General features: G+C 45.5%; 1 protein-coding gene across 1 annotated transcript in view; it reads right to left on the reverse strand.

The window, feature by feature from the left end:
• Wdr93 (WD repeat domain 93) overlaps window positions 1–24,652 on the reverse strand; it is an 88,732-nt gene that overhangs the window by 6,297 nt on the left and 57,783 nt on the right. The window contains exons 10-17 of the mRNA XM_017803085.2: window positions 21,621–21,792; window positions 20,161–20,231; window positions 19,584–19,670; window positions 18,099–18,218; window positions 17,145–17,358; window positions 11,764–11,827; window positions 10,348–10,504; window positions 9,843–10,047 (exon numbers count right to left, since the gene is read on the reverse strand). Of these exons, the coding sequence (XP_017658574.1) occupies window positions 9,843–10,047; window positions 10,348–10,504; window positions 11,764–11,827; window positions 17,145–17,358; window positions 18,099–18,218; window positions 19,584–19,670; window positions 20,161–20,231; window positions 21,621–21,792 (1,090 nt within the window). The remainder of the gene's footprint in view (window positions 1–9,842; window positions 10,048–10,347; window positions 10,505–11,763; window positions 11,828–17,144; window positions 17,359–18,098; window positions 18,219–19,583; window positions 19,671–20,160; window positions 20,232–21,620; window positions 21,793–24,652) is intronic.

Raw genomic sequence — 24,652 nt, forward strand, 5'->3', positions numbered from 1 at the left:
AATTAAGCAAAGTTTAAAATTTAACTAAAGTTTTAAAATCAAGTAAAAAATGCAAGAGCAGATTTACTTAGTTTTATTATATTAAAGAATTTCCTTAGATGGTTTATGGGGTGTACTGTTTTGATTTAGAAATGAAAGAGAAGGCTACCACAGTTAAAAACACTCTGGCCCAAGTAATCATAGTTTATTTGTTATTTTGAACACCCTTGCTTGAGATATCTTTAGGAAATGAACATTATCTTTATAGGCTTTTTTTGAGACAGCGTTTCATGTATCCCAGACTGGCTTTGAATTCACTATCTAGCTGTGCTGGCCCTGAATGCTTGCTCCTCCTGCCTCTGTCTCCCAAGTACTGGGATTATAGGTATGTGTCACCGTGTCTGGCAAGTGGTCTATAGGCAGTTTTGATTTTATCAGTCATGTTGAAATTCTTGATTCTCAGCCAGCAAGAAACACAAATTAGATCTCAGGGTGAGGGGACACTTTTTTTTCCCCATGTCCTTAGTTTTCTCTGTCTTACTATCTTGCCTTAAAATCATATGGGCTGGTAAGATGGCTCAGTGGGTAAAGGCACTTGCTGCTAAGCCTGACAACATGAGTTTCATCCCCAGGACCCATATGATGGAAGAATAGAACCAATTCCCACAAGCTGTCCTTTAACTACTACACATGTGCACATGCATCCTACCCTCCCAACACACAAACAAAATAAATAAATGTAATAAAGAATTCCTAATAAAAAAAATAAACATTTATGTCCTCAAAAAGAACATGGTGACTTCTAAAGCATATTGCTGGCATGGAAGGGCTTTCTATATGGACCTAGCAACAAACAATGACTGTCTTTAGTGACTGCAAAGTCATGTAAGGGCTAGGCCCTTGTTTTCAAAGGTCACTGGAGTGGCCCCAGTCACCACTAGAGGGTGTCAGAGTCAGGCTCCCGCCTCATTCCAGAACTTGCCCCAGATACTGGCACTCTTTGCCAAGGCCAGAAGCCAAGCACAAGGGAGATATGGGACAAGTCTAGCTACATGATATTTAGAACTTCTGTTTAGTTGAACAAGTAATCAAAATCAATCCAATTCAAGGATAAAACAAGAAAAATTACATGTGGACAAAGAACTCAGTATTGAAAACAAAATAAAAAGATGCAGGGCAAACTGAAGAACAAGACAGTTTACAATACTGGATACATAATAGAATGATCGCGTTTTATTCCTTACTTTCCAGATTAAAGTAATACAGTCTATGGACTTTTGACCATTCTTCTGTATGGTAAGGGGTAAAGACAAGAGGGTGAATAGGGACCATCACCACTTAGATGTGCCTGTTCCCAAACCCTAAAGTTCACCTCCAAGAACCTGGCCTGCAGGAATGTTGTGTTCTTTGCTAAACAGCTGTGAGGACTCTGTGTGGTATGTGGGCTGTGCTTCCCGGGAGCCCACTTGGCTCTGGCTCTGAAGCTAAGTGTCTGCTGATGTGAGAACATGCCAACATCCTGGGTGGTGTGGACAAGACTGTGGGCAGCGGGAGGCTGCCACCCAGATGGAAGAGAGGCAATTTTGGGGAAGAATATTCTCTGGGGGTCCCAAATCCAGGAGCAAACCTTAGCCTTGGGCATGAGCAAGTATCTCTGAGACAGAAGTCAGGCAGAGTAGAGGGCTGGGGGTAGCCCCTGGGACCCAGAGGAGAAGGCAGCAAGGGACAAACCAGAGGGGCAGAGGCTGTGGAAGATACTGATACCTAGAGTGGGTAGAGGCAGCTGGGCTTGCTCAGAGGGCTCCTGGCCACTTACAATGTGATTCAGACTACCTGACAACGAGGAAAGTGTGTGTGTGGGGAGCAGTCTGGTTCACCCAAGGTTAGTACTACCTTGTAAAAGAATCCCCTAAAAAAGCCTGGGACTGGAGAGATGGCTCCACAGTTAAGAGCACTGGCTGCTCTTGCAAAAGGCCTGGGTTTGTTTTCCAGCACCCACATGGCAGCTAACAACCATTCTTAACTCCAGTTCCAGGGAATCTGATGCCTTTTTCTGGCCTCTAGGGCCACATGGAGCACTTAAATACATGCAAGTAGAACACTCATACAAATAAATAAATAATAAATAAATAAATAAATAAATAAATAAAAGGCTCTTCAGGGGGTGTAACACATTTTCCTGTCACTGGAACACAGCCTCTCTTTCCCATGGTGGCAGAGCACTGCATGCGTTTCTCATTGTTTTGGGGAAAGATACTGACAAGGTCTGTGCGTGCATGTAGCTTAGATATAAAGTACCCCCAAAGGCTTGGTTCATAGCTAATATTGCTATTGAGAGGTGCTAACTCATCAGTGGGTTAACTCAAATGAGCTCAAGGCTGAAGGGGTTAATAGGCAGTAGAGACTGCTGGGCCATCCACAAGGCCAGTTCTGGCAGCAAGCCAGTGGCAGAGCCTGGGTCTTCCTGGGCCTGGTATTCTTTAGGGAAGATGAGGAACTTTGTCTTCTGTCTGGTTCCTAGCACTCTCAAAGATCACCAAAAGTTTGATCCAGCTAGAGTTGGTGCCACTAAAGCAGACAGGGGATCCAGGTAAGTGGAAATGGTGTCCTGGGCACCTGGCTGCTGAGAGCACAGGCCTCCTGGGAAGGTAGCATGCTCAGTGTGCCCTGGCTTTCTTGTCAAACCTTAAAGGTAGGCTCTGATCATGCTATTTGCAGAAGTCCCAGTGTGGATTTTGTGAAAACAGTTTGGACAGACTATTGCAAGTTTGAGACTTTGAATGTATTGCCACATGGGCCCTCACTGTTTCACCTAGTTTTAGAGTGAATGGAAATGTCAGACACAAGGAATAAGCAGAAAACATAACAAAGATAAATGGGAAGCAAAAGCTCTGGGTCTCTCTCTCTCTCTCTCTCTCTCTCTCTCTCTCTCTCTCTCATAAAGAGAGGTAAGCTGATGGCTAGTGACAGCATGGGGGCATGAGCACATGTGTACATAGAATGCTTCCTCAAAGGCACAGCATAGTGAAGGAATTCTGCTGTGAAGTGTTTGGGGTTACTCTCTGGGAAGCCCCAGACATTATGCATTTGAGCAGGCAGAATAGGCAAGGCCTTCGATTCAGTCTTTTCTAACTTATCTCTGGGACCCAAACCAGAAAAAGGGTTGGCCTAAGCATGTGACTCAGATACTGTGACCAGGGCCCAGGAAATGGTCCTACAAGTCTGAAGTAAACAAGAAGCTGTGATAACCAAGAAGCTGGCCAGTCCTGCCACACACTGTGTCCCCTCCAAGCTCCTGGTAGCCTTCTCATTCCTTGAGGCTCTTACTTGCTGGGTCCAAGCCCTGCCTCTGGCCCACAATGCCATGTTGCTCAGCCCCCTTCTCTGTAAAAAGTTCTTGGTGGGGAGGGGCTTCTCTGTGTTCCAGCCATCTGCTGTGGGTCTTCCTCCTTTCCAGGAAGGGGATGGGCTGGGTCCCAGGAGCTAACTGTGTTGAAAGGGAAACAGACAGGAATGGGGAGTTGGAAGAGTACCTTCCATCCCCTGCTGGGTTTCAGAATGGGCCTCAATGTTCCAGAGATAGGGAAGTCAGGGCAGAAACAATGTTCTTCTCCTTGTTGAACCAGTCCAATCATAGAGAACTGAAGTAAATTATAGACACCTTTCCCATGGACTATTACATAGTTGTGATATGTACAAACACTATAAGGATGTTGACTGTCCCCTAAAGTTTTGCATGTTAAAGGCTTTAGATCACTGGGGATGCTCCCTCAAAGGGGACTCTGGGGCCCTAGCCCTTTCCTCATTCTCTTTTTGCTTCCAGGTCATGGGGTTCAGTCTTGTTAGGCTTTATATGTACATACATCCTGATGGGCTACCTTAGTACAAACTCAAAGCAACAGGGCCCAGCAGTCATGGACTAAAACATACAAAACTGTGATCCAAAATAAGCCCTTTCCATTTACAAGATAAATTATCTCAGGTATTTTGTTGTAGAGCCAGGAAATTGACTAATACAAGATTAATTTCTCAAAATTAAAAAGTTATGTTTTAGGGGCTGGGGAGGCAGCTTAGTCTGTAAAGTGCTTGCTTTACAAGTATGTTCGATTCCTTGGAATCAATTTATAATCCAAGAGTTAGGGAGGCAGAGCCAAGTGGATCCCTAGGGCTCACTGGCCAACCATCCTAGCCTACTTGGCAATTCCCAGGCCAGTGACTGACCCTGTCTCAGCAAACACCCAAGGTAGATGATGCCTTAGGAGTGAGGAGGAATGTCCTCCAGCCTCAATAGGCACACACATATGTAAGCACATCCTCACACATGTGTACTTATATACACATGAACACATACACATGTACACATATACATACACAAGCACACAGATACAATAAGCTATATTCCAGAGCAATATAAAGTCAGATAAAAGAGTGGAGATGAAATATGATCTTAACTTGGTAAATGCCAAAATGAATGAGCAGGAAGGAAATGTTAGTGGTAGGCTTGCTGGCTTTTGGTGGTAGGATTATGGGTTATTTAAATTTCCTTTTTTCCATTTTCCTGTTTTCCAAATGTCTACATTATTAGAAGTAATAAATACTTTTTATTTTTATTTTATGTATGAGTGTTTTTGCCTACATGTAAATGTATCCATGTCATGCAATACCTATGGAGGCCACAAGAGGACATTGTATCCCCTGGAACTGGAGTTATGGACAGTTGTTAGCTGCCATGTGCTAGGAACCATACTCAGGTTCTCTGCAAGAGGACTTGGTGCTTTTAACTGCTGAACCATCTCTCTAGCTCTTATTTCTTTTTGAAATAGTGTTTCTATGTAGCCCAGACTATTCTAGAACTCTCTATATACCTGCCTCTGCTTCCAAAGTGCTGGGATTATAGGCATATGCCTCAATGCCTGGTTTCTGAATATACCTTTTTTTTTTTTTTTTGGTCTTTTTGAGACGGGGTCTTCCTGTAGCCCTAGCTGACCTGGATTCGCTATGGAGACCAGGCTGGCCTCGAACTCACAGAGATCTGCCTACCTCTCCAGGGACTGAAGTCGTGTGCCACCACACCCAGCCCTGAATATACCTTTTTAAATGAAGGTGGGAAATTATTAAGGCAGTTCTACCCTCTAAGCAACTTTCCTGGGCTGAAGTTGGACTTAGCAGGTGTCTACAACTAGGTCAAGTTGTTTAAAAGTGAGAAATGTCAGTCTGTGGTCAGAGGGAGGCCAGGAGCCCAGAGCAGTAGCTACAGTCCTCAGTCTGTTCCCACAGATAGGTGGCCTGCTGAACTTTGGGAAAAGTGGAAAATGTCACTCTCTTTAGATTAGTCAAAAGAGGGGGTTGACTGAGAATAGACAGAAATGGAAGGAAGCAAGCTCTTTAAACTGGGAGTTCATGGAGCCCCTAGGGGGAATAGCAGAAAACTCCAGGTCATGACCCTGGGAGAATGCCTCCTCATAGTGGCCTGTCATCATGCTCTTGACCAATTTTTACCCTTTAGTTTCAACCTGTTTTTCACAAAAGTTAAATGTTTTTTGTAGAAAAATTGCAGCTAGAGAAAACACAGAGAAAACAACCACACATGCTTCGTTGGTCACTGTAACCAATGCTCCTACTGCACATAGTTACCGCATTCCTCCTGGCTCATAACCAGGACTGTACTGTGGACCCAACAAAGTGTCTGTTAGGCGTTTTTTTTGGTCCTTTTTGAGACAAGGTCTCCCTGTAGCCACAGCTAGCCTGGAACTCATTATGTAGACAAGGCTGGCCTTGAATTCACAGAGATCTGCCTGCCTCTGCCTCCTGGGTCCTGGGATTACAGGCATGTGCCACCACATCTGGCTGTCAATCATATTTTTTTAGCCCTCCCTATCTTTTTATTTTGAAATTCTTCAAACCTGTTACAAAGGTACAAATAGTACAATGACCCTTCACCCAGATTCAGTCTGTAGTGCTTTATCTCCCTCCCTCTCTCCATAAATATTTCCTTAGATTTCACCATCTGTTACTATTTTCACTTTCTGTCTCTATAAATATTTTCCTGAGTCACTTGAAAGTACATGTGGACATCATGGCACTTTCCCCTAAACTCTCCCTTGTCTGAAGAGCAGGTCCCCAGAGTCTAGAATGAGAGAGCTCCTGGGCATTGCTGCTAAACCTCTAAGCGAGGGCTAGGTCAACAGTCAACAGAACAGCTCCTTCTTCACTGTGCGTTCCCTCCAAGATCCATGAGACCAGATTTCTCCTGATCAAGGGGTATAGCTCCCCCCATGAGATACTGAGAGCACTTAAGTCACCCAGCACAACAGAGGAAGAACTTGAGTGCAGCAGGTAAGAGGCTAGAGTGTAGCTCAGTGCTGGAAACCAGCCTAGCAAGCACAGGTCCTCTATTCCAGAAAAGAAAGTAAAAAAACAAGTGGCAGGAAAGTGCAGGTAGGCCAGATTATATAGAAAGGGGAGCCGTGCTGCTACCTAGCGGCCATGTTTAGGATTTCACCAGAATTCTGATTTTACCAGAGACCCATCCATCATACCTGCTATTTATTTATTTTTTATATAATTTATTAGTTTTATTTTTAATTTGTATGTATGAGTGTTTTGCCTGCATGTATGTAACTGCAATGCCCACAGAAACCAGAAGAGTGCATCAGATCCCCTGGAACTGTAGTTTTGGATGGTTGTTAGACACTGTGTACATGCTGGAAACCAAATCTGGGTCCTCTGCAAGAGTTGTCAGTGCTCTTAACTGATGATACATCTCTCCAGCCCCATACATACTATTTATTGAGGAACCACCCTATGCCTGGAATTTTTCACCTATTATCTCACCCATCACCTACAAGCCCTCGAAGTTAGGCCTAATCAGAATGTTCACAACACAGCCTGGAACATCACACACATTCTATGCCTGTATTTTGAGTGAGTATGGAAGCAGGCTCTGAAAGGTTAGCTCACCCCAGGTCTCATAGCTAGTAAATGGTAGTGTCAGAATTCAGACCCAGGTCTGTCTGGCTCCAAATCTGCGTAACTTAGTCATTCTACTTCCTTACTGAGGGAAACATATAAATAAAGGAAGGAGAAATGATTATGATGATTAAAGAGACCACAGAAGCTCAACAGTATATTATATAAACACATAGAGGTCCTGGAAGGGAATGGATCCAGCTCTGTAGTGTCAGGCTGGGAATGAAGCTCCAGAGCCCCATAGATGAGTCCATCTCATCAAAACTGAGTGGCCAGGCCATGGCAGGAACAAGCAAGGATTTGTAGAGTCCCAGAAATGTACTATGAGATGGGTTAGAAGAAACTCCTGTTCCTCTAGGGAGACTAAATGCTGTTCAGCTGGGGCTTTTTGAGCAGGAAGGAAAGTAAGCAAGAGATTGAAGAGAGTAGGATGTAAAAGAGGAGAAATTCACCCATAACAATCATCTATGATAGAGAAAAGAAAGAGTTGCAGGTCAATGTAGATAAACAGTAAATAATTTGAGCTTTGAGAGTCATGTGGTTTCTATTGCAACTGTTTACCTCTGCTGTGATAGCACACAAGTAGCCACAGATATCTGCAAATGAGCATGGTTGTATTCAAATAAAACTTTTTAAAAGGAGGTTGGCACTACACAAAGGGATAATGCTCCTGCCAGAAGTCATAGGTTACTAAACAAAAATCCCAGTGCCAGAGGGGAGTTACTTCCCTTTGAGTTGTTGGTCTTACCCAGTTGTGAACCCTGTGAGTTACAATACTGACAGGCCTGGCAGGATATACTCCTTGGTGCAAGAGTGGCATGAATGTTATGGGGGTAACTAATAACTTTAAAAAATTGGATTTAAGGCCTTCTCTACAGGAGGGAACTCACGCCTGGTACTGTGAAGCTGGTCAGGGACCCATTTCTGGGGAGGCTTATATAAGCCTAAGGGGGTGAACCTAGTACTACTATTTTCCTAAATGGACATAGTATCAAACTGCCTTTTAAATACTTATCTTTATGTCCATAGATTATAGCAACTCTCCACCCTTATTAGAGAAGATTCTTTTGCAGTGGGAAGCAGTTAACACAGAGACACACAACTGGTCAAAGTTCAAAGATTAAGTGAATGTGGAGAGCTCAGTCCTAAATGGACATTAGTATTATCCCCTTTCCCCTAAGGCTCAGAGAACATTGAGGGAGAGGTGGTGAAAAGTTTGTAAGTGCCATAGGTTGGGGAGGACTGTTGTGAATCAGTGCCTTCTAGGCATGACAGGGCTATTGTACACATGAACTCACAGTAGCTGTGGTTTTCTGCACAAGTTATGCACAAGATCAAGCCAGTCAACAGTCCAGTGTAGATGGAGGAGAAGCTCACAAGGCCCTACTCTTAGCTGAGGAGCTATTGGCAGTTGATGGCCCCTGGCAGGGGTCGAAGGGAAGAGACATTTTTCTTCAGTATGGTCCCTGATAAGGTGCCCATGTTCCAGTAGAAGGCCCCACACCTATGCTCATAAGGGCAGCACTAATTGGACCCAGTGGACTTAAAAACACAGTACATGAAGTTGGGAGGAGATGTGTTGGGGGGTAATCTGGAAGGAGTTGGAGGATAGATGTGATGAAAATACATTGCATACATCTGTGAAATTCTTAAAGAAAAAAATATAATAAAAAAGGTGGGAGGGGCTAGAGAGACAGCTTGGTGGTTTAAGAGCACTGGCTGCTCTTGTATAAGACCCAGGTTCAGCTCCCAGTACCCACATGGTGACTAAACAACCATCCATCCAACTCTAGTTCCAGGGGATCAAAGAGCCTCTTCTGGGTCTTATACACATGCAGGCAAAACACTCATACACATAAAATAAAAATAAATCACAAAAATTTTAAGGAGGTAGGAATGTGGCTTAGTGGTAGAGCACTTGACCAGCATATGCATTACTGGTATATCTATTGGAGCAATAGTGGCATGAATGTTAAGGGGGTAACCAACCACTTTTTAAAAAATAGGATTTTTTTTTTTTTTTTTTTTTTTTTTTTTTTTTTGGTCTTCTTTAGATAGGGTCTCCCTGTAGCCTCAGATGGTCTGGAACTTGTTACATATACCAGGCTGGCCTCGAGCTCACAGTGATCCACCTGCCTCTGCCTCCGAGTGCTGGGATTAAAGGAGTGTGCCACCACACTCTGCTAAAAATTGGATTTAAAACCTACTCCACAGGAAGGAACCAAAAAAAAATACCCAGATTCATTTTCAAAATCAAGAAATGTACCAGCGTGACTCACAAGCTGTAGTTTGCTGAACCTGTTCTAATGGTATCTAATAATCAATATGTGATTTTTAAAAAAGGAATTGAGAAAATAAAATAAAAGACAGTCATGACAGACACAAGTATGCCAATTGAAGCCTTTCTTCTGCATAGCCTGAATGAATTATTCCTTTTTTCTTTGCTTTCTTTTTTTTTTCTTTTATTTTTTTTGTGTGGGTACAAGTATGGGCACGTGTTCATGTGGGTGCCTATGTGAGGATGCACGTACATGTGTGTGTGAAGGTCAGAGGTCCAGCTCAGGTGGTGTTCCTCAGGAGCTATCCACCTCATGTTTTGAGGCAGGGTCTCTCATTGGCCTAGAGCTCACAGAGTAGCTAGGTTGGCTGGCCAGTGAGCCCTGGGGATCTACCAGTCTCCACCCCCCCAGTGCTGGGATTAGAAGCATGTACTACCATGCATAGCTTGAATTATTCCATTTCTAGGAATCAAATGTGAACTGGCATGGGACTCACAAGGTATAATCCTTCAAATATGGGCATTTAAGTACAGAAAGGCTCTTACTACAAACCAAACTCCATGATAGCTCACCCAGGTACAACCCTAGGTACCAGGAGGGGTCTAGGAGTCTTACCTCTTCTGGAGGAAGTGCTCACATCTTTTCTCCACTGGCAATACCTGGGGGAAGGCCATAGTATCTGCAATGTCTTTTAGAGAGATGGTGCAATTTTTGGAGATATCTTCCAAGAGTGGGTAGGCCTCAAAATTAAATAAGAAAACCAAGTCTGGGGTATCCTCAGTGTCATTAGTAGATGCAGTTTTAGCATCTGGATGGTCTCCTGTAAGGAACGGAAAATGCTGTGTTTAGTGGGACTGCTTTCTCCATGGGTTCTAGGGTCCCTGGGGTGTGGGGCTGCTCTGAGTACAAAGGCCAGCCAATTGGCTTGAGCTGGGAAGGGATTATTTAATCATGAAGAACAAAGACCTTGTCAGCATTTTATCAAAGAGCTTTGGGGGACCAAGCTGCAGCATTGTTTAGCCTGGGGGAATCATAGTTTTTGAGAGGTCAGGGAAAGTCAGGGAAGAGAGCAGTAGTACGTCCTAGAACTAGGCAGCTGTCCTCATGTTCCCTTCCATACCGTGGAGCAGAAAACATGGGTGGTGTGCAGACACAACAAACAGTGGCTTCCAGGGGCTCTCCAGCTGATGATACATGGGGGCAGCAAAGGCACAGATGATTTTAGCCTTGGCCACATCCATGAGGCTCACAGAATAGTTCCTGGAAAAGATCAGCACCTGGGAAGGTAAGGGATGGTGGGTGAGGACTTCTCTCAGATGTGGCCTCCACAGGAAGGCAGAGAGTAGGGGCCACCTCAGGACCCTACTCTGGGGCCTGCCACCTTCTTTTCCCACCTCCTGCCATTTGTCCCACTTTGGACACTTGTTACCACAAGGAAGAGCTGGACTCTCAGACCAGGGCACTGCTCTCATTCCCTTAAACTGCTTTCCCTGAGCTTACAGGGCCCCTCCTGCATGTCCCCAGGGTCCCTCTCTGTTACTTTGTGAGCTCATTATCCTTGTCCTGTAGGCAATGGCAGTACCTACAGGGAGACTCTATCATATCTACTCACCTCCTAGAGACTACAGGGACATGTTAGCACACTATCTTGAACCACTGCTCACTAACTGCTGGTAGACACAGAATGGATATTTGTAGCCTTAGGCATTCTCAGAGCCTCCCCTAGGGATCCTACAGGGCCTTGCTCTCTGCAGGGTCACTCCAAGAATCACAGACTTTTTGGTCTATGTCCTCACTGTAGGCCCTGAAAGGAACAGGGAATCAGTTCTGCATGGCAGGATCAGATATGATGCCTTCCTCCACTTCAGTTGCAGTCACAGCTGCCTAGCACAGCCCTCCTTGGAAGATGCTGCTCCCTTGCTTCCAGATCTCCATCTGCAGCTTCATTCCATAGGAGACCCATCTGTACCCTTCTTCCCAGCACACAGCCCTGCAAGGCTGGTCCCTCTATCCCACTCCTACTCCAGCCTCCTTCCTCTTCCCACTCACAGACTTCCAGCAGTACCAGAACACACCTAGATCTCCTGCCTCTTGGTGCTGTCTCCTCATCTCCCTGGCTCAGCTCAGTTGTCCCCTCCTGTCATACTCCCCTCTCCAGTGTCAACTTCTTCAGATTGTCAGCTAATCTCTATTCTGTTCCATGCATTCATTACAGAATCATGTCACATCCTTTTTTGTGTTCTAGGACACCTTCTCAGTGACTTGTCTCTCAGTGACATCCATAAGGACAAGGATTTTCTCTTTAATTTTTTAAATTTATTATTTAGTTGGTCCTAGGGATTGATTCTAGAGCCCTGTGCTGGCCCATGCTAAGCATTTGCTCTACCACTGAGCAATACCTCCAGCCCTGGAGTCTCTCTTTATATCTGTATATCCCTAAGCTAATCCAATGCCAAGCACATAGGCTGTTAATAAATATTTGTGGAAGGAACGATGAACTCACTCACAGAACAAGAACACAGGCCTGGGAACCTACCATGCCAGGCAAGGATGGGACTGGGGCCACTGAACAGATGGCTTCTTCTGGGTGATTCACAGGCCTACAGGGCACAAAACAAATGAACATTCTCCAACTGTAAGTCTTTCATATTTTTACTATTTTTCAGGAATCTCACCTGGGGGAATGTGGGAGACAGGCTTGAGCCTAGGGTGATATTGCAACTGTCAGGGTCACGTGGTTTCCAGGAATCCAGGCTCTGTAATCTGAAACCCAGTATGCTAATGAGGCATCCTACCCTCTAGTCTGTGATAGGACGTTAAGTCTGTTATACTAATAGGATGCTAAGTCTGTTATGCTAATAAGGAATCCTACTTGCTGCACCGTGATAGGACATTAAACCTGTTATGCTAATAAGGTATCCTACTTGCTGTGCTGTGATTGGACCACTACCCCTACATAAGCTTGTGCCTTCCTAGAATAAACAAGACCTGTGTCCCTGAACCTGGTCTCCTGTGTCTGAATGTGGCTCCACTGACACAGTCTCCTCCCCTAGGGTCGGGCAGAAGTGGCGATGACGGGAGGCAGCACAGGGCAAGCAGAAGAGCTGCCTCAGCACCAGGCAAGCAGAAGAGCAGCCTCAGCCCAGGGTGAGTGGAGGAGCAGCCTCGACGCCCATGAGAACGAAGGAGCAGCACCCAAGAGAATGGAGGAGTGGCCACCACTGGTGGTGACCGCAGCTGGTGCCCAATGTGGGGCACGAAGCCTCCTGCCCCACGGAGCTGTAACACACGGAGCTGTAACACTTGGGGCTCCCAATGCCCTCTTTGCCAGTGATTCTTCCATGGGTGCTTGCCGCTTTCATTCTGTGCTTCCTCTTCTGGCTTGCAGTCTTCGGTTTGTCATGTTGTTCCTGTCTCTGCTGATCGTCTTCCTGAACGGCTCCTGAGTCCTTCTGGGTGTGTCTTGCAGGGTGAGTGACCTCCAGTATGGGTAATAGTCATCCAGCTCCTGCCAGCCCCCACGCTGCTGCACTGGTTTCTCTCCTCAGGAGTAGGCAAATTAGGGTAACAGAAAAGGAAGTAACTAAAGTATTAGATGAAGTGCTAGCTCTTGCTCCTTGGTTTACAGATCCCTGCTGTTGGGATCTGGAGCAATGGGCTTCTGTGCTACTCATGGCCAGAAAGGTAGAAGTCAGGGAGGGGCATCCATTATCTGGGCTGTTCTACCCCATTGTGACTGCCATTCTGGCCTCACTTCAGGGAGTTCCCCCTGATGCCCCTGAGCAGAATAATCTCATACTAAAAAATATAGATAAACAAATAAAGCAACAGGATAGTGGGGACGGCTTGTCCCAGGCTTTTCCAGTCAAAACCAAACTGATTTCTCATGTGGAAATGATGACTGCTGATAATGAGGTAAAAAATGATGAATTAGGGTCCGAGGGTCCCCCTGATGAAAAACAGGAAGTTACGATCGCCCCTGCCCCACCATTATGGGGCAGTGGCTACCCTCCACCATCTCGTATTGGCTTTGATGAAAAACGGGAAGTGAAGGCAGCCTCTGCTCTGCCATTACGGGGCAATGGCTACTTTCCACTGTCTTGCACTGGCTCTAAGGAAGTTTCCCCCCAGTCCATCTACCCCTCCCTTCCAGAGGAGGACTGGAAGCCCCTGTTGCCTAGGCCCCTCTCCTATGATACAATGGGTGATTTTCCACAGTTTTTCCCGGTTACTGTCAATCAGGGACTACAGAACCCTAATGTCTGGAGTGCATATTCTCATTATGATACTTTGAAAAAGCTGCATAAGGCAGCCATTGAGGATGGCATTCATTCCCCTTGGTTTGGTCAGCTATTAGATACAATAAGCCATGTGGCCAACACTCCCTATGACTGGAAGAATATTGCCCGTGCCTGTCTACAGGGAGGTTATTTTCTCTTATGGAAGGCTGCTCTACCGAGTGTCGCCTTGCCATAGGACCTGTTAGGCACAAGGATGTCTCTGAATGGATTCTGACCTGTCGGGATGTGGGGACCACTCAAGCTTATGCCACGGCTCTTGCTGAGGCACTGGCTGCTCAACAGCCACAGGCTGAGATGGACAAAGGCAAATGTTGGGCTTGTGGATGACAGGGTCATTGGTCTCGCACCTGCCCTAACAAGATCTGGCAGATGGCACCTGTTGTTAACGCAAGGGTGAGGCTATGCTTGTGTCTTTCCAGATAATGTTCCAGCCCCCATTTGAATACCAGCCCAGAACATCAGAATTGCCTGCAACGGGAAACCTCCCTCCACAACCACCGACCCCGGAGATGGCAGCCCTGACCCTGGAGGAAGCGATGTACCTCTTAACCACTAAGAGACTGACCCGGCATCACAGACCATGAAAGCGACCAGCCCCAATGGCACACCCAATAACGGGACGACCTAGAGTATCTCACTTCACAAGCAAAGACTATAGCCATTACTGGTATCTCCTAATTTTTGGACCCTGCACTGTTAATTTTGTTAAGGCTAGTTCAGTTAGCTGTTGCCCTACCTCCAGATCTTGCCAGGCATGTCTCTGCAAACAAGGACCCACTGTTCCTTGACCTTACCAACCTACAATTGGCCTCCGATGGTTTTCAACTAATTCTTGGCCCCTCGGGAGGCCTTTAAACAAGCCAATACTGGATGTACTGCCTCTCCCTCTGCCAAACCACACAAAGGGACCCACCCTTCCAGGGCTGGTAGTCAATGACGGGTAAGATCCCAACAGATGGAACAACCTAAAATAGGCACAGTCCATTATGCTGGGTGACCCTTGAGGTGGGGACAACAACGCCGAGGCAAAGCATCTCAACTCCCACTGGTGGGCATGGAGTTGGCCCAGCTTGCTCTTGAGGAAGCTCACCATCTTGAGGGAGGGGGCTCTTGATACAATGACCCCCTGAGCCATTCTACTTTGCCTTGATGTATCTGGACTGATATCAATATGCTATATACCTCACCTTTAAAAATAAAAAAAGGGGGCGATGTGGGAGACAGGCTTGAGCCTAGGGTGATATTGCAACTGTCAAGGTCACGTGGTTTCCAGGAATCCAGGCTCTGTAATCTGAAACCCAGTATGCTAATGAGGCATCCTACCCTCTATTCTGTGATAGGACGTTAAGTCTGTTATACTAATAGGATGCTAAGTCTGTTGTGCTAATAAGGTATCCTACTTGCTGTACTGTGATAGGACATTAAGCCTGCTATGCTAATAAGGTATCCTACTTGCTGTGCTGTGATTGGACCACTACCCCTATATAAGCTTGTGCCTTCCTGCAATAAACCAGACCTGTGTCCCTGAACCTGGTCTCCTGTGTTGGAATGCAGCTCTGCTGACACAGTCTCCTCACCAGCCCTGGGGTCCGGGACCAGGCAGAAGCAGCGACAACAGGAGGCAGCACAGGGCGAGCAGAGGAGCAGCCTCGACGCCCGTGAGAATGAAGGAGCGGCACCCATGAGAATGGAGGAGCGGCTGCCACTGGCGGTGACCACAGGGGAACTCTTGATGCACACCAGGGGATACGTGAAGAGATCATTTAAAGTAGCAAAAAACTAGGAACAGTGTAGATACCCACCATCAGAAGGTTGCTTGAATAATAATATAATTCAGCAATGTAAAGAATGCACCAATATATGAAACTCACAGTTGACGTTGCCAAGCAAGTTGGAGGATTTGTAGAAAGACTATGGTCCTAGTCATAAGTTTCCTAAATATGCACAGCTTAACAATATATTAGAGGTAAAATCATGCATATGTCATAATTTTTTTTTGGTTTTTTTTTGGTCTTTTTGAGATAGGGTCTCCCTGTAGCCCCTAGCTGGCCTGGAACTTACTATGTAGACCTGGCTGGCCTTGAACTCACAGAGTTTGCCTGCCTCTACCTTGGAGTGTCGGGATTAAAGGCGTGCAACACCATGCCCAGCCATGTGTCATAATTCTTAAAATAAATCAAGGAATAATGAGTTTAGCAAAATAATGTCGCAGACTGAGAAAGCACATAGAATTTAGCAGGGTCCACCATCAAAATGCGAGTCTATTTTCTCATAATTTGAATGTGTGCAGTGTCCAGGGGATATATTTTTCTCAGTAGGACATTAGCAAATGTCACATAAACAAAGATGTGAGAAGCATTTGTGCTTTGCAGCTTCCCTCTCTTACTGTTGGGCTTCCTTAGATAAGCATGTGAAGAAGCCTCAGCCAGCTGGTAGGAAAGGCCAGGAGGAAGGGAACAAAGGTTTCCTGATCAACAACCTGCTGATTTCCAGGAGTGGTAGTATAGTCACACTAGGCCCTTGGCTGAGTCACCAGTTGCCTGCTAGCATTCATGCCAGCTAGGCAAGGCCAGTAGACACTTGATATAGCTGATTATAGACCCAGGGATAACATTTAAGGACTGCTTTCTGAAAGCATTAAAACTGGGAGGTAGGGGCTGGAGAGATGTCTCAGTGGTTAAGAGCACTGACTGCTCTTGCAGAGGACCGGGGTTTGATTCCCAGCACTCATATGGCAGCTAACACTGGTCTGTAACTCCAGTTCCAGGGGATCAAATGCCCTCTTCTGACTTCCGCAGGCATTGCATAACACTGGTGACCCCACCTACATGCAGGCATTATACTCATACACATAAAATAAAATTAATAAATAAAATTAAAAAAAAAAACTGGGGAGCAGTGTTTGGCATGTCGAAGTCCATAGTTAACAACTTTCCAGGAGTTGGAAGTAGGATGTGATCTGGAAGGAACATTCAGGGGGGCTTAGGGAACTGGAGACCACTGGTTTCTACTGGGCACAGGGAGTTTATCTCAGCAACCTTTGTCACACACAGACATACCACATACCACACACATACATACACATTCTGTATACATTCATTTGCATATATACAATATTTTAAAAAAATTTTTTGAGACAGGGTCACTAAGTATTCCTGGCTGGTCTAGGGCTTGCTATGTAAACTAGGCTAGCCTCAAACTCTCAGAGATCTGCCTGTCCTAAGTACCATGATTAAAGGGGGCACCATTATGCCAGACCTTACTTAAAAAACATTGTTGAGCCAGGCGTGGTGGTACATGCCTTTAGTCCCAGCACTTGGGAGGCAGAGGCAGGATGATCTCTATGAGATCAAGGCCAGCCTGGTCTATATAGCAAGTTCCAGGCCAGCTAGGGCCACAGGGAGACCCTGTCTCAAGAAGACCAAAAGCCTCAGTCTCACAGAGATCCACTTGCCTCTGCCAAGATTTTTTAAATTTTTTAAAAATTCTTGAGAGAACTGATGAAAGGTTACTGTGGCATACCCTCACGACACCATGGTCAGGAGATGGTCAATCTTTACTATGAAACAGCATCATCTGTTAGATTATCATCTTGTCCTGCCCCCAGGCCACCAACCTCTTGACAAGCACTGTAGTGGTGGGTCCTTTGGTCTGACTGGCTGTCACCAGATGGAGGGAAGCATTAGTGCACAGCACCACACACATCATTTGGGATTTCACCTGGCCTTCAGGGTACATGTTCCGTCCTTCATGTTCCAGAAAGAATCTTAGGAAGTGAATGCTTTGGCAGAAACACCCCTCGGGGAGAGCTACGACTCCAAAAGGGAATCCTGGGGAAAGAAATCACAACAGTTAGTCAGACAGCCAGGTACTGGCCTTGTGACCAGCAAGTATGTGAGGGGCATATGTGACAGAGGGCCAGGTAAACCAATAAGTACCTTGTGCAAGGAGTAAACTAGTGTCCAGTTGGGGAGAAGAACTTCTCTGAGAGCCTTGTGTCTGGAGAGGACCAAGGCCAAGGAAGAAGAGGGGGCAGGGAAAGCAACGGGATGGTGCATCTAAAGCCCATCCCAGCTGACCTATAGCTGCCCATGAGATGCATGATGAGATGCATGATGTACAGCGGGGTGATGTAGTTTTAGAAAGAGTGTGTGTGTGTGTGTGTGTGTGTGTGTGTGTGTGTGTGTGTGTATATATGTGTTACCAAACAAGAATTTATCAAATGAAAATGAGCTGTTGGTTAAAGGCCTGTGAATTGCTGCTGGCTCATAGATCCTCACTGAAGTCTGGCTAGAGGAGCCTCTCCCCTAAGGGCTGACACACACCGAAGTAACCAGTTACTACCATCTCTGTACCTGCAAAGCAGGACCAGAGGCCTGGGCTCCCACCATGGCGCTATCCAATTAGAGCAGCTTCTGGTCTCATTTTGATCACTTTCTAGTTTTCTTAGCAGGTAGACTGTGAATACCAGACAACTGAAAGCCCAGAGCCTCAGGAATTTCCAAGTTCCTAGAGTCTCATTGATGAGCGCCATCAGGTGCTCAGTTGAGGGCTGGGATGGGGGACTCACCTTGGACCAGGTCCCACAGAATGAGTACACCATCCTCACAAGCCAGTGCCAAGTAGGAGGAGGAGTCACTGATCTGAGACACTGCAATAGGTGCAGCACAGGGCCACACGTTCTCACAATCTAGAGAGAAGGAAACTGCTTATCAGGCTTTCTGAAGACTGCCCCAGCCCAACACCTCCACCAAGACAATCTGAGTCCAGACTAGTCTCCTTCCCCAGGGTGTGGGCACCAGGAGCCCCTGTCTGGACTCCCCACCTCTCCTCTCTGCAGCACTACTTCTTGTCTGCTAAGAAGTCACAGCTAACATTTAGTGTCTGCTTCTGGGTACTCATTGGACACTGTGAGGGATATCACAGGCCCTTTTAAAACCTCCATTTTAGGGCCTGGAGAGATAGCTCAGTAGTTAAGAGCATCTGTTGCTCTTGCAGAGGGCCCAGGTTCAGTTCCCAGAACCTACATGACAGTTCACAACCTTCCTTAACTCCAGTTCCAAGAAATCTGATTCCCTTTTCTGGCCTCCATACAAACATGCATGTAGGCAAATACTCATACACATAGAATAAAAATAAACCTTCAAAAAAATTTACTAATGAGGAGATTGAGTCAGAAGAGCAAATGACTTGAGCAAGGCCATAGTCAGTCTGTAGAGAAGTGGAGATTAGAAGTCAGGCTGTCTGGAAGAGGGCCGAAGGGGGGGAAAAAAAAGGCTTTCTTCGTGCATATTTAACCTGACCTCTGAATCATAACACGAAAGTTCAAGTGTACCACTCAAGGCCTTCTGTGGACTGTGTGGGAATTGCCTTTGTGGATTTGTTTAAGAACCACCTCCTGCCAGGCCTGGTGGCACATGCCTTTAATCCCAGCACTCAGGAGGCAGAGGGAGGAGGATCTCTGTGAATTCAAGGCCATCCTGGTCTACATAGTTCCAGGCCAGCCAGCTGGGGCTACAGAGAAACCCTGTCTCTCAAAAAGACAAAAACAAAAAACAAAACAAAAAAAAAACAACAAAAACCTCCTATACTTCCAAAGTACCTTTTAATTGCAAAGGGTTTCCATATATTGAAACCCTCTGGATTGTTCTATTTATAGCCAGTGCAGACAGCACATAGTGATCTGTAATGACTTCGTTGTGTTTCAGAGAAAATAGATTGGGGAGTGAAGTAACTGGCCTGAAATTGCATAGTCCACATACACTGGGCCAGGCTTAGCCCTGGCCTTCTGAAGTCAAGCCCACTATCTTTTCACCTAATCTTCTGTGGGGCCCTGTGCATTAGACTATGGGTACTGTTCCTACTGTCATCTTTAAGCAACATGACAGCACAGGGGCAGAACTTTGAGGTCATAGTATAACCACTGTGCACCCGGTTTCTGCCTGCATAGCTCTGGCTCCTCCATGCCACACCCTCTCAGCTCAGCTGGAGACTGGCATGTTCTCAGAGCCCTGAACTTAGGCAACTCCTGTCTCTGCCTTGGCAGCTGAAATACCAATTTTATCCTTTACAGTTTTGCTCAGTGCATAAAGGAAGAAATTGTGACTTCCAGTCCAGTGTAGGCCAAGGACACAGACCATTCCTAGAGGAAAAAGAGAAGAAAAGGGACATTATTAGATATCAGGTGGCCTTTAGTTTATGGGTAAAGTACTGCCTGTAAAGTCTGGCGTGGTCTGTTCTAGTGTCCCTCAGCAGAAAGGTGGGTTCCCCAAGGACAAGAAGCTGGACACCCCCACAGAGACTATTCCTGGGGCACATTAAAGCTGCCCTTTGGCTACTTTTACATCTTCTGGAAATGTCATGTCCACTTGGCTGCCAAGGTTTGGCCTGACTATTGCTATAAGATGAGTTCATACCTAAAAGCAACATGGTGGATATGTACTCATATCCCTGTCTAGGGCAGTCCCTCCCTGAAGTCTAGTGGCCTCCACTTTAGGAAATCTGGGACACAGAAACTGCTAAGCTATGGCTGGCAGCCTGATTTCCACCTTCATTCCCCGCAACCATGCAAAGTTTTCCATGCAGCACATCTCCAAGAGGACCTCCTTGCTAAAACAGCCACCCTCATTTACCTGAGGAGCTCTTGATATCCGATGGCATTGTGGTTATGCAGCTAGTAAAGAAGAAGTGGAACGTGGCCATACTGGGAAAGACAGACACCAGTCAGAGCTATATAGAGCCTTTGGCAAGGAGAGATCTGCCACAGTTTTGGAACTAAGACCCAAAGTGATTAGCTAGGATGGCCCTTCCTGGGGCTGTGATGTAAATCACATTCTAGCTGCTGTGACTGGTGGGTCATGAAGACCTCAGATGCTGATGAAGACTGTGCCTATAAAGTGTGGGGTCACTCACATGCTAGCGTGGCAAAGGGCAGTCCCAACCAGAGAAGACTTCCCTTTAGAGGGCTACTTCTGTTCTCAGAAAAGATTCTCTAAAGGTCAGATATGGGTGATCTTCACATATGCTTTGTCATCCAGGGGCCATACACCCCAAGGTGTGCTGATAAACTGGCCCTTATTTGGAGTGTTTGTAGATTTTCACAGTGTAAATATTCCCACAATGGATGATTAATGTTGGATGATTAATGTTTAACCAGGCTTGTAAAGTCCCTAAATATCTCACTGGACAGTAGGGGTGACTAGGGCACTACTGAGTCAGGCTAGTCTTTCAGTTCACAATAAGGGCTACCATTAGGGCTGAGCCTTCAGATTTTATGTCCTGAGGCGAGGACATCTGAGGTCCACTTGACAGCAAGATTAAAGGTCTCACTTCACATGTGAACACAAGAATATTCCAGAGACCCATGCAGCCATGAGAGGGGCTGGTATAAAACACACATACTTCAGACACTGGGCTCAGTTCTCAGCAGAAGAACATGGACTAACAGGCCTACCTGCTAAGGTACTATAGCACATTACTCCTAATGTACTGTGATAATTATAGACCTATACTATATACATTTAGAAAGACAAGAAGGAGGGGCTGGAGATGGAGCCTGCCTAGCATGTGCAAGGCCCTGGGTTAGATCCCAGTATTGCAGAAAAGCAAAAAGGGACTGGAAAGAAATGTTAGTGATAGTATGACTTATTTCTTTTTTTAGTATTTTCTGCCTTTTTTTTTTTCTTTTTGAAAGTCAGGGAAAAAATAAAGGAATGTTACACATGAAACTAAAGTAAACTCTCATCTCCATAAGTATGTTGTCTGTTTCTTTTTCTTCTTTTCTGAGGGGCTAGGGTTTAAACCCAGGGATTGGGGCATGGTAGACAGTGTTCAGCTGAGCTGTACAGCTATACCGTCTTTAAAATTCAAGTTATCAGTTTTTGTTGTAACTACATATAAACAATCTATATACAGCATCTTTGAATCTGGTAAAATTCTCTAAAAATCCTCCCTAATTAGAAAGAGTTGCTTAAAGATTACTCAAGGATCCTTGCTAGAATCCTGGGAGTGTGGAGCCAGCAGCAGCTCTGGGGCTTTGCCCAGGGCTGGCTGGCCTTCTCCCTCCAGCTGCTGGCCTCCTCCTCCAGCTTACCTGAGTGGTTCCTCCTCCCACTCCCCTTCCAGGTACTTCTTGTAGGATGTGTTGAAGATCTCCATGTGCTGCTCCCACTGAGCATCCTTGATGAAGTGATTCTGGCCAGAGCCCAGCCCACAGCAATCCTCTACCTTCGAAAAGACTTCCAGGGGGCTTTTAAATGTGGTACCTTGATTGAAAAGATTTCAGAATTTACTGAAATCACTTGCTTCCTGTAGAAGCCTCACCTCAGAAGCCCATTCTTGCTCTACAGTGGGTCTGTGAGTCAGTGGTTCAGCCCTGGCTAGCTCCTCCCTCACCACACAGCCTTATAGGGTCCAGACAGAGGGCAATAGCTCTCCCTCTCTACATCTCCAACCCAGCATCCCAAGTTCTCCACATGGGCCACGGAAATGACCACAGTGTGCTAGAGACTTAGGATAACGTTGTTGTCTCCCCAGCAAAGCAAGGCCCAATGCCAATGACCACTGCTTCCCAGCTGCTGCTGGAGACCCTGGCTTCCTATGTAGTCTCTGTCGCTTCCTAGGCTGATGTTTATCCTCTCACTTTCCTTCTGCAGGACTTCTGTTATGTCAGCCATTTTTCCCATCATTTTTCTTCCCAGTAACCTTCAGTTTCCCAAATCCACAGCCCCTCCCTGCCTTTCTAGTGTCAGGAATCAAACCCAGGGCCTCATGCATGGTAGGCAGTTACATCCCTGGCCCACTACTGACATTGTCGTAGAGCCACTATGTACTTGCTACTGTAGGTGTGTGTGGAAGCCAGAGGTAGATGTCAGATGTCTTTCCTTGATTGCTCTCCATATATATTTTTTGAGATAGGGTCTCTCACAGAATCTGTTCATTTCAGCTGGCTGGTCAATGAGCTTCAAGGATCTATCTGTCTCCCGACACTTTCTCTCAGTGTTGGAGTTACAGGTATGTACAAATATGCCAGGCTTTATACGTGGCTTCTGGAGATCTGAACTCAGGGTCTTCTGCTTATGCAGCAGGTACTTTACTGACTGAGCCATCTCCCCAGGCTACCACTGCCATTCATATACACATCTCTTGGTTTACATTTGCTTATAACTCTGTAGGTCTATATCTATGGAAAGTGTATAACTCAAATTGGTTTGCTCTAAAGTTTCCTAATTTTAGCACTGAAAATTCCACATCCCAAGAAATCCCTCAGTTTGTTAGCCAGTCAAACTGGTATGACTAGTCACTTCATGTAGGAGTGTAGATGCTGGTTCACAGGCTGGGCAAGCACTCTACTAGCTGAGCCACATCTCTAGCCTCTCTTCCATGCTCTTAATGATACTGCTGGACACTTAGATTTGTCCAACAAATCTGGGATTTGTTATTGTTGTTGTTTTGTCTGTTTGTGGTTTTGTTGTTCTTTTGTTTGTTCGGATACGGTCTTGTTATATGACCCAGGCTGGCTATACAAATTCAATATGTAATCTAGTCTATCCTAAAGTGGGTTGCAGCACTACCAGACCCGACTTACAAGTTCTTACTTTTAGTGTAATCAAACTTTTCCAATTTTCTTTTTATTGCATTTTTTTGTGTCTTTAAAAAGGCTTTCCCTGGGGCTGGAAAGATGACTCGGTGGTTAAGAGTGCTTACTGCTTTGCAGAGGAGTCAGGTTCAGTTCCCAGGGCCCACATTGGGTGGCTCTAACTCCAGCTCCAGGGGACACAATCTCTCTTCTAGACTCTGTGGGCACCTGCACTTACACTTGCATAAACCCAAATATAGACACACACATATACATGTAATTAAAAATAAATCTTTAAAAGTCTTTCCCTACCTAGGGAAATAAAATTTTCTAAAAGGTTTGTTTTATCTTTCATATTTACTTCTGAAATTCATCTGAATTTAGTTTTGTGTTTAGACTGAGTCAGGATTTAAAGTTTTGTCTTGAGATAAACAAGTAGTACAATGTATTGAAATGACAGGCCTTATAATGTCACCTCTAATAATTCCATTTATACATGCATCCATTTGTTTATATTCAGATATTTTCTTCCCATTTCAGTCACCTATATTTTCTTGTTCTTAGTTCTACCTATCTGTTTCTATATTTTGTTGATATTTTTGTTATTCATTAAAAGATTTTTTTTGGTCTTTTTGAGACAAGGTCTCCCTGCAGGCCCAGCTGGCCTGGAACTCACTATGTAGACCAGGCTGGCCTCAAACTCACAGAGATCTACCTGCCTCTGCCTCCCGAGTGATTTTATTTTTATTTTATGTATGTGAGTATGCTTGCATCTATGTAAGTGCACAACATGCATGCTTGGTCCCTGTGGAAGTCAGAAGGCATGGGATCTCCTGGAACTGGAATTATGGATGTGTTTTAGCTACCATATGAGTGCTGGGAACTGAACCCAGGTCTTTTGGAAGAGCAATAAGTGCTCTTAACTGCTGAGACATCTCTCCAGATCTTTTGTATTTTTGAGACAGGGTCTCAAGTAGCTCAGGCAGGCCTCAAACTCACTATATAACAGAGGATGACCTTGACCTCCTGATACTCCTACCTCTGTTTTCCCAAGTACTGGGATTACAGATTTATCTTTTCTTAATTAATATAGTTTTGTAATAAATATTGACAATAATCCTATTACTAATTTTTTTTTGTCTTTTTTGTTAGGGTTCCAAATAGCTCCACCCCCTCCCCAACAGGGACCTACAAACTCTGCTGAGAAGCAGCCTGCCTTTCCTCTGACCTCCAAAGATAAGATAAGCAGAGTTCCTCTTATCTAAAGAGGAAAAAGAAAACACTTCCACACCCTAATCCTACCTGCTTCCCCATCCCTGATTTCTCCCTCAAACATTCCCCCCTTCCACACCCTAAAGCCCCCATATGTAAAGTCCCAGCTTACAACCCCTGGACATCCTTTCCTGGACATCTTTCCCTGACTTCCTTCCCCCTTTGCCCTTCCCCCTTCTCCCTTCCCTTCTCCTTTCCCTTCCCTTCCCTTCCCTTCCCTTCCCTTCCATCTTTCCCTTTGTGGACATCTTTCCCTTCCCGAGGGATAGGTACCC

The sequence above is a fragment of the Nannospalax galili genome, unplaced genomic scaffold (genome assembly GCF_000622305.1).
Source record: "Nannospalax galili isolate Female #2095 unplaced genomic scaffold, S.galili_v1.0 scaffold185, whole genome shotgun sequence".
NCBI lineage: Eukaryota > Metazoa > Chordata > Mammalia > Rodentia > Spalacidae > Nannospalax > Nannospalax galili.